The 11,003-nt window shown below is 37.4% G+C and overlaps 1 protein-coding gene across 1 annotated transcript; it reads left to right on the forward strand.

Moving 5' to 3' along the window:
• The first annotated feature begins 132 nt into the window (after positions 1 to 132).
• LOC139944218 (synaptogyrin-2-like) lies at positions 133 to 10,446 on the forward strand. The gene is made up of 4 exons (XM_071941190.1): positions 133 to 314; positions 1,608 to 1,833; positions 3,298 to 3,434; positions 5,548 to 10,446. Exons 1-4 carry the CDS (start codon positions 213 to 215, stop codon positions 5,743 to 5,745), a joined length of 663 nt encoding a protein of 220 aa, XP_071797291.1. The 5' UTR covers positions 133 to 212; the 3' UTR covers positions 5,746 to 10,446.
• Positions 10,447 to 11,003: the final 557 nt, after the last annotated feature.

An 11,003-nucleotide genomic window follows, 5' to 3' on the forward strand; every position in this document is an offset into this window, starting at 1 on the left:
TATAGCAGACGCCGCGCTCACCATTAGTTTGAGACCAAATTACGCCCCCTAGTGGCAGTTCTCGTCTGGCTGTGTGTCAACGCAGTCGACAAAATGTGTGTGTGTGTGGCGCGTGACCATAGTTTGTGCGTAAATTTAACTTGTTTCGAGGGTTGCTGCAAAGTCTACTGCTAAAAGTTGAGTGTGGATTTTGGGTGAAAACAAGAAATAAAATGGAGACAGGAGCTTATGGAGCTGGTAGAGCATCTAGTGCAGGGTTCGACCACATAGCGTTCGTCAAGAAACCACAAGTCATTCTTAGAGCGGTTGCATGGGTAAGTAATTAATTAATGAATTCTCTTTTTTTTTTAACATTTTGTTTATAATTGTCTGTGCGGTTCGGATGGTTGTGAAGACAAGTCGACCTAGATAGTTATAGTTCTGGGCGGAGATGGCTCGAGAGGATCGAGGCCAAGACGGAGGCAGGGGAGGTAGGTAGGGACAGGGTCATTTTTTCCATGGTTTGCTCGGTTCAATCCAGGAGGTAAAATTGAGTGTAAGGATAACTTTCCGTTTGGCGCCACCACTTTTTCACTCATTTTTACAAAAAGGGATATCTCAATCTCATTAAGGTAAATTAGATACTATATTATTTCATATATCGAATGAAAAAGTGGTGGCGCCATACGGAAACTTTTCCGTTATTGAAATTGAATGATTGTGGTAACTGGTAGGTAAGTGAAGTACGCAGTTGTGTTTGTTAATGTTGATGCTAGAGGCTCACCCTTTCTTCATTTAATTTTAATAATTAAGTTCACATATATTATTATATTTGTAGTGAGCGACGGCATTTTAAATTAAAATGTTTCTGAGCTGGCTCATTTTTTAATTTTGTAAGTGAGGGCATAAACTTTAAAACCGGGCTTAAAAGTAACGAGAAACAATGTTTTGAAGATTTAAACTTGCGCGTAACATAGTGATATTTTAGGAGAAACACTATATGCCTACATCAGGGCTGTATGCTTCGTTTTTGAAAGGGCAAGGGCACCAAGGCATTTTCTCTTTGGCAAAGGGCACCCTATGATGAGGAAATTGTAAATTTCTACTGGAGCATTTCAAGGGCACCAAGGCAATGACAAGGGGCAACGGAGGCAATCGCCTCCGTTGCCTCCGTGAAGTATCAGGCCTGCCTACATTGTACAGTAAAAGACGTAGTGATAGGCCTACATATAACCATAACAATTATAAGGTATGCCAGAATTGGATTCATAGGTCTATTGTGGCAATACACTTGCTCGGCCAATGAAGATGGAGTCGAAGTACTTCTAGAAACTATAAGGCTCCGCAGGGGAGCCTTATAGTTTCTAGAAGTAGAGTCAAAGGTTATATTAATAATAACATTCTAACCAAGAAGAAGAAGGTAATTTATGTAACTTGTAGCTTGTAGCTTTGAATTGTGTTACTATAAAATAACTCCTGAATTTTTCAGGCCTAGAATTACATCTTTACTTGAGAGGAAAAGGTCGGTTGTCTTCATGTGTCAAGAATGAGGCTTTTATAACTCATCTGAAAGTTTCCATTTGTTAATATTTAAAACTTCTACATTTGTCTCTTTTCTTTTTCTGCAGCTGTTTGCCATCATTGTGTTTGGCTGCATTTCAAATAAAGGCTTTGATACCCGTTCTGGTCAATGCGTCTTCAACAATGATACCAATGCCTGTAATTTTGGTGTGACCGTAGGCGTCGTTGCCTTCCTTGCTTGTATGGCATTCTTGGTGGTGGATGCTCTCTTTGATAACATGAGTAATGTTCAGTATCGGAAATACGCAGTATTGGGTGACCTTGCATTCTCAGGTAAGGACCGTCACATCTGGCCACAATTTCGTATAAGAGCTGCTTTAAAGGGTCAGCAGCCGATTTCACGAAACGCTAGGGTCAATCCTATCTTGAGTTAGGACGAGTAACCCGTCCTAACTTAGGATGGGTTCAATGCATCCTACGTATTTGGATGTACGGAACTGAACCCGTTCTAAGTCCTAAGATGAATCCTAAGTTAGAAAGAGTTTGGTGAAATCTACGGCTGGGTACTTTTTACACAATGTCCACGGATTTAAAATAAAACTTTAATAGTTTGAAGATAATGGTAGTAGAAAGCTTACTTTATAGGCAGTGGCATTATTGGTAATTGTCAAAGACTAGCCTTCACAGTTGGTGTATCTCAACATATGCATAAAATAACTTACCTGTGAAAATTTGAGCTCAATCGATCATCAAAGTTTCGAGATAATAATGAAAGAAAAAAAACCTAGTCACACGAAGTTGTGTGCGTTTGGATGGTTGATTTTGAGACCTCAAGTTCTAAATCTGAGGTCTCGAAATCAAATTCGTGGATAATTACTTCTTTTCTCGAAAACTACATTACTTCAGAGGGAGCAGTTTCTCACAATGTTTTATACCATCAACCTCTCCCCATTACTCGTCACCAGGAATTGTTTTGTGCTATTAATTATTTTGAGTAATTACCAATAGTGTCCACTGCCTTTAAAATATTACTTGCTGAGGTGCTGTAGTTTTTGAGAAATAAGTAAAACAATGTCACAACAATTATTTTAGTCTCAGTTTTAGCATCTGAAAACGTATTAACCAGTTATGGTTTTCCGGAAAATGTAGCACATCGGTTCCAAACTGTGCTGAAAAGCACTAGACACTGTTGGTAGTTACTCCAAAAAAAAAAATATGTATAAAACCTGACTTGGTAACAAGAAATGGAGTGCTGTTGATAGTTTAAAACATTGTGAGAAACATCTCCCTCTGAAGTAACGCAGTTTTTGAGAAAGAAGTAATTTCTCACTAAAATATTTGAATTTGATTTTGAGACCTCATAATTAGATTTTGAGGTCTCAAAATCAAGCACACAACTTGTACAACAAGGGCATATTTTCTTACATTATTCTCTTACAACTTCAACGACCAGTTGAGCTCAAATTTTCACAGGTTTGTTATTTAATAATGCAAATATGTTGAGATAGTTTTTTATAGTTGTTTGCCTGTACATGTAGTTGTGCTAGTCCCTTGTCTTTCGGTTTTGATGTGTGAACGAGGGTCCCCATTTGGTGGGCCTGCGTGCCTGTTCGGGGTTTCCCTTTTTCATCGGTGTCATTTTTTATGTATTTGTGCATTGAAGGTAATAAAACAAAATAAAATATAAACAATATTGAGTAGCAAATGATGATTCTTCAAGCTGGCAAATTGAAATTGTCTTTATGAAAAGATAATTCTGACTAAAAATTTAAAATTGACAAATTTGTTTGTCCACAGGTTTCTGGCTGTTCATGTGGTTTGTGTGTTTCTGCTATCTTGCTGATGCATGGAGGAAGATGCCTCGTGGTGATGTTATTCATTTTGGTCAGCCAAAGGCCGCCATCGCTTTCAGTTTTTTCTCTCTCGTTCCATGGGTACGTGATTTTTGTAATGCTCTTATTTGTATTTATACGCCTCTCTTAAAGACAGTGGACACTATTGGTAATTGTCAAAGACAAGTCTTCTCACTTGGTGTATGTCAACATATGCATGAAGTAACAAACCTGTGAAAATTTGAGCTCAATCGGTCGTCGAGTTTGCGAGATAAGAATGAAAGAAAAAACACCCTTGTCACATGAAGTTGTGTGCTTTCTCATGCTTGATTTCAAATTCGTCTAAATTTACTTCTTTCTCGAAAACTGCGTCACTTCAGAGGGAGCTGTTTCTCACAATGTTGCATACCATCAACCCCTCCCCATTACTCGTAATCAACAAAAAGGTTTTATGATGATAATTACTTTGAGTAATTACCAATAGTGTCCACTGCCTTTAATATTTTTGCATGAGTTACGTCACAATTCTAACCCAAAACGAGGCCATAGGCGCAGACACTGCAAGTGTTGGCGGACACACGCCTATAGCCCCATTTTGGGTAAAAATTATGACGTCATGCATGAATATTAAGAGAGGCGTATTGTTCAGTTGATGCCTCGTCAGGCCTTGCTCTTCTTAAGCTTTCTATACGCCTCTCTTAATATTTATGCATGACGTCATAATTCTTACCCAAAATGAAGCTATGGGCGCACGTCCCCCATCACTTGTAGTGGCTGCGCCCATCGCCTCATTTTGAGTTAGCATTGTGACATACCTCATGCATAAATATTAAGAGAGGCGTATTAAAGAGCCTACCGGGCTAATAAATTCTGGGTTTAACTTTCCTCCAGGAAATTTTAGAAGTCCTGATTGTTTAAAAACAAGTATTGCCATAAGTGTATCTGATGCATTAGTGGTAGCAATCACAACTAGTATAATAGGCAAATTAAGTTACGCTCAAAAAAGAAAAAAAAAAGAAAAAAAGAAAAAGCATTTTAAGCAAGTAGATTGCACAGTTTTTACTAGCCTGCAAGGCAAGTTGAGAGGTTGTGTGTTACTGTTTACTAGCCCATAGCAGATTTTACTAGACGATGTATGCCAGGCTAGTGTTTAACAGATCAAATTCTCCCCAAAAATTGAACTACGTGCAAGGGTTTAATATTACTCATCTAGTGTATGGAACTAAATCTCATAATTTGCAATCAGAGTGAACTCTGGACCTGCAAAGTCATGTGTGCAGAAATCAACTGTGTCTATGCGTGATGATAAATCACTGATTAACATCAACATAATACTCAACATCAATATTAAACAAATACCAGATGACGGTCTGATCATGTGGTGTAGTTTCTGTTAGCTTTGACCTTTGAACTGCCCTGAAAGGTGCAATGACCTTCATGCTCTGACATCTATACATGTATTGGCAGTTTTACTCATTTTTTTTTCAAAAGCAAAAATGAAGCTACATGTATTATTGGAATATAAGTAGTAATTTTATGTAGCTTGAATATCTTTTATAGAATATTAAATGTAAAGCACTGATAAATTTGGCCCGTAGAAGTTTAATTCAAAAATGAGCTCCTTTTCCCAATGTATTTGATTTGTTGTTTGCCACCAGGGATCATTCTTATGGCTCTGCTTACTGCTGAGTAAGTTAAGAATTCCTAGTAACACGGAGTTTGCATGCACACAAGCAAAGAGTCTGTGCTAACCTGTGAAAAATGTTTGAGCTACATGTGAGTGCGGTAGTCCATGCCTCTGTGGCTGATTCTTAGCTTACAGTAATTAGAGTCACGAAATTGGGCCCTGGGGTGGATTTCACAAAGAGTTACATGTAAGATTAGTCTTATCTCGAGTTAGGACGAGTTACTCATCCTAACATAAAAATAGCCTTAAGTTTATAGCTCATTGGACTAGGCCTAAGTTAGAACCATCTTTGTGAAATCGACCCAAGGGTGGATTTCACAAAGAGTTAAAACTAGTTGTATCTCGAGTTAGGATGAGTTACTCGTCCTAACTTAGGACTAGCTATACGTTTTTAGTAGATCCTAACCTAACTCTTTGTGAAATCGATCCGAGGATGGTTAATAAGTGCACTGCTTTTCCAAGCAAATAAATGATCATGATCCAAACAGATCTTTTATCATTTGGGCTTTCATTTTCTTTATCATCTAGACTGGCTTGACCATACTAGCCTTCATGAGGTACAGGCAAGGTTCCCAGGCAGCCTTCTCGCAGAACTACGAGCCTGATCCCAACATGGCCCAGTCAGGCATGCCAGGTGGGCAGTCTGCCTCTGATTCCTACCAGCAGCCACCGTTTGCTGAGAAGAGCAGCATACCGGATTCACAGTTCCAGACCCCAACATACTGAGTCAAACTCTGTGACGACCAGAGGGAATTAAAGAACAGAGTCCCTGCGCTAGGGTTAAAGGCACTGGACACCGTTGGTAATTACTCACTTAGCATAAGAACTTACTTGGTTACGCACAATGGAGAACTGTTGATAGTATAACAAATTGTGAGAAGTGGCTCTCCCAGAGATGCCTTCGAGCCTGAAGCCTTCTTTTGCATCTGAAAGCACACAAATTTGTGCATCGAGGGTGTTTTTTCTTCAATCTCTTGCAGCCTCGATGACCAATTGAGTCCAAATTTTCACAGATATGTTATCTTATGCATGTTGGTATACACTATTAAGGTGTCCAATGCCTTTAAAGCATGATGTCCAGTACTTAGAAGTAACACTGATTTTCATAGAGCTGTTTTAGAACTAAAATTAGACAGCACAAAAAACTTCCAACAACCAGAAGAAATGAAAGATTATCATCTGAAATACTTTCAAGTGTGAATTGTTTCTCATGGTTTCTGCTTAGTTTACAAAGAAGAAAGGTAGTTGCTAAGTAGTTTTGTTAAGCAGCTCTATGAAATCATTCTACGCTCTGATTTGATAACTATATTTTGTAATATTGAAAAGGTGATAAAGATGTAAATGAAGTTCCAAGTCCAGAAAGCCATCCAGAGATGACAATTTTATCCGGAAGCTAACGATTTAACCCCATCCTGGCGTTGTGACATGTAATACTTCGTTCTTGTAAGGGCAATGCAGTTCTTTTTTCTTAGCAGAGGGCACCTCTATTGTGACATTTTTTTTCTTTCTTTTCTACTGGAACATTACAAGGGGCACCAAGACAATGACTATGGGCTTGGAGGTAGTTGCCCATGAAGCATCAGGCCTGATAGTATGTGTTTGCGTAAAACAAACCATAAACATTCCAATGCCACTTTGTGTTTTTATTTTCTACTTTGTATATTTTTTTTTGTAAGACTGACCTCAATTTGAATGTGGTCTGACTTAGACATTTTGCCTATTAGCTGAACCTCATGTACGAGTAGTATCAAAAACATTGCAGTTATGTTAAGGATAAAGCAAAAGACAAGAAATGTTTTGAACATTTTAATACTAGTACTGAGATCAGATAAAAGGTATAAAATACCTTTTGGTTGTAACTTTCAAGTAGGATTGTTTCTCCATTTTTTCTTTCTCAAGGGATCAGTTTTAAAAAGTAATTTCTGATTCATTTGATCACCTGCACTTTATTTGTGAAATCACATGTATAAAAAAGAGCCACAGAGCCCAGACCTTCTGCAGACATGATGTGTACACAGTTCATTTGAAGAAAACATAAAATCTATGTTTTATGGAGATTAAATTGTCTCATTTTTTATCAAACTTGTATCAGAAAAGGTGGCACATCTCAAAACTTGGTCAACTGTTATTTTTAAAATGCTTGAACTTATGTGTAGATTATGACACATTGTAAAAAATTCCCCATGGCTAGTGTAGTATCTTGCCTGCCAGAAAGGCACTGGAATGTGCTATAAGGTCACTCTTTTTGTAAACAAAGGTTACATGGTCTAAGTGCACATTCTTTTATCTAGATCGAGGCTAGAAAACTAACTAGAGGCCGAGTCACACTGCACGCATTCTATTGGTTGACAGAGCGTGTACGTATTCGGCGTGGAGCAATTTTAACAAATAGAATGTATTCTCTTTGTGTCGTGATCGTTATCGTTTTCGCTATCGCTGCAGTGTGACTCTGCCTTAACTTGTTTAATTTGGGATGGGTTTACACAATTTGATCATTTAGTTTGCAATAGTAGCAAAAAGTGTCATCAATTGCTATTGTCTTCCTGGTGCATGGTGATGTTTCAACAACATACTCGCCAATTGTATTAAACTTTAAGTTAAAGGATTTGGGTACTTTTTCTAAATGTCTATAGATTTACATTAAACTTACATGGTTTGAAGATAAGGTTAGTGGAAAGCTTCCCTTCAAATATTACTTACTGAGGTGCTGTAGTTTTTGAGAAATGAGTAAAACAATGTCATAAAAATACATTTGTAAATGCTTAAAATAATTTTGGTCTCATGAGACCAAAATTTTCATGACATTGTTTTACTCATTTCCCCAGAACTACAGCACCTCAGCTCATAATATTTTCAGGGAAGCTTTCTACCATCATTATCTTCAAACTGTGTAAGTGTAGTGTAAATCTGTGAACGTTGTGTTTTTGATCCTACAAAAGGTACATACACCCTTTAAGGCTAGAAGTTCAATGTCCATCAAGCGTTGATTTTTTTACCAAAAAATAAACCTGAAACCCATCATATCAATACATGCCAAGCAGTGGTATGCTCGCCTTCCACCTCTGGGACCTCAGTTCAAATCCCGCCGGGGCATTATGTGGATTCGGTTATTAGTTCAAGTCCTTGTCTGACTATGCAGGTTTTTTCTCAGGAAAAACTCTCCTGGGCTTTCCTCCCACATCTGAAACTGAAACTTCCTTCTACGTCTTGTTTGCATTGTCTTCTTGGCTAGTACCGTGATTAAGTTTGCTTTTCTGAGAGCCCTTGACTTCACAACCAGAATTAATAAATGAAATGGAAAGCAATGCAGTAGTCTTTTATGTAATATGGATACTTTCAGTTCTACACATGACTCACTACGCATTATGAACACATGGATTTCCTCTATATGAATCAAAACATTTGTGTGGATTTGTTAGCATGCTATTACCATTGAAACATAGGCTAAAACTAGCATGGTGCCAGTATGTTGAAAACAACACAAGAACAATTTGTGTTTTTTTCTGTTTATGTATGTTCAACTATTTCAGACAGCTAAATTGTATTCCTTTATTCATAGATTTTAGAATTTTATTGGGTTGTTAGATGGTCCACTTATCAGGAAAATTCTGAATATCCATCAAAATTTTAGAGGGAACTGGACCAATTTCATAGTAGCTTAACATTTTTCAACTTAGCAGAAATGAGGGGGAATGCCAGTCATAAATTGAACATGTGACATTGGAGTTTGGCTGGTAACCCTATTCTGGTAAGCATGTTTTGTTGTATCAAGCTCTTTTTGTGCTTAAGCAGCTGTTTGAAATTGGACTCTTGTCTTAATTGGTGGATGGAATTTCAAGGAAAATGAGGAACTAAAATTTGTATCCAAATAGTTGCTGATGGTTAAAAAAATATCAGCTATCTGTTTTTGTACCAAGTATTTAACCTCTTATACTTGATAACAAGTTCTTACTTTTGTTTCCAGGGCCAACTATCATGCCTGTGTAAGGTAAAATGCAAGTTAATTTAGTTTAAATATGATATGTAGTCGGCATAAGGCTAAATTAGGTGAGAGTTTTTCAAACGTTTTTCTTTCCAGGAGTTTTTAATTACGGGCACTTAATTAATTTGAAATAAAAGTGGTGCCAAAATGTACTTAGATCTTTTTGCAAATGTAAAACTTTTGCATTTATTTGTAAAGAATAGACACTCGACTTGAAGCAATTTTGAGTCATCATGTTATTTCAGTTATGTTTACTTGTTTTGTTGTCTTTGATTTGTTTTTTGGGGTTGGGCAGATGAGGAGGCTTGGAAGTTTTCATCAAATTTTATAATGGAATGGTACCAACATCCCCTCCTTTGTCCAGTAGTACCCAGACCGAAATGCAATTGATGTGTTTTTCATATTTGTACACAGTCATGACAGTACTATAGTGGTGATAGATTTATTTACATATAGCTAGACAAGTTTTTAAAAAACTCCTAATGTACTTAACCGATAATTTGCTGATAAACTTTGTTTATTCTTTTCAAAGGCATAGCCACAAGATTTAATTTCTATCTAACCAAAATGTGTGTATATTAAGCATGAAAGTTCTATAATTGAATGTATGATTAATGAGTGTAAAAATTGAAGTACAACAAACAGGAAATTAAATGTAATGCTGCTATGGGTTACAAACCTATGAGGGAAAGTTTATTTATATTAAGCATAATGCTCACTAGCTTGGTTTAGTTGGTAAAGACTCAATTTGTGCATAAAGTGTACATGTTCAAATCTTGCTTGATTTAAGCCATATCTGAAGAGTGGCTTTGGCTATGGCTGTGATGACAATGTATAAGAATAGGACTACTCAGCCTTCCAACCACAGCCAATGCTGATACTAATAATTCGGACCTGGCCCTAATTTCATAAAGCATGTGAACACAAAAAACTCTTGCTTGGTTAAAACTGGTCTACCAGCTAGAATACCATTCAGTTACCATTACTGCGACTGGTACCCCGCTCATTTCTTGCTTAGCAAAGAAATTTGCTTGGCAGATTTTTCTGCTTAACAGCTTGATGAAATTGGGACCTGGCCTTAACATTCTGAAATTTCTTTTCTGCAAAACAGTTTCTTTTCTATTGTAGGTATATGACATGTATTTGTAATTTTTGCAGACTTAACAAATTGAGGCTTCTCATTGTGCTCTAGCCATTCTTCTTCGACTTTGAATAAATATCATAAAATGGATGTTTTCCCCCCACAATTTAGACCACAAGGTGAATACCTTCATTGATTACATTATTTCATTGTCTTTGTGATTATTGTTTAATACAAAATGTGTGCTTGGCCATTTTGTTTGTTACAACCGTTTGTAAAACAATGTTCTTGTTTGTATTCCGAGATTGGTGCAAATAAAGTAAACCGTTAAACCGTGTTGGCGATCTCGACTGAGAACACCATGGATTATTGTATTTTTGTTAATTGTTTGTTGATGGGGGTTGGAGGACCAGAGTTGGCAGCTCTACTAAGGGTGTACTAGTCTTGGCCCAAGACTATGGTGCTTGATTTTGGATAGTGTACTACGCGCGGTTGAATCGCCAAAGCGCGCCCGCCACGGTATGATTTAGTTAGCTGGACGGCTTGAAATCTAGACTACACATGACTACACTCTGGCTTGCCAGAGTGTAGTCTAGATTTCAAGCCAGAGTGTAGTCTAGATTTCAAGCCGTCCAGCTAACTAAATCATACCGTGGCGGACGCGCTTTGGTGATTCAACCGCGCGTAGTACACTATCCAAAAGAAAGTAGCAGAGCACTTTGATGTTCTCAGTCGAGACCGACCACCAACACAAACCAGAAACCAGGAATACAAACCAGAAAATTTGATTGGCTGTGTTGATACAACAAATTTATATGAAGCTTCGCAATGTTTGACTTTTGGTGATTTATTTCATTTTTTAAATTAACTTTCCAATTTAATCATCCCCAGATAGCGCCCCTATTTGAGATGGAAAAAATT

The sequence above is a fragment of the Asterias amurensis genome, chromosome 11, assembly GCF_032118995.1.
Source record: "Asterias amurensis chromosome 11, ASM3211899v1".
Classification (NCBI taxonomy): Eukaryota; Metazoa; Echinodermata; class Asteroidea; order Forcipulatida; family Asteriidae; genus Asterias; species Asterias amurensis.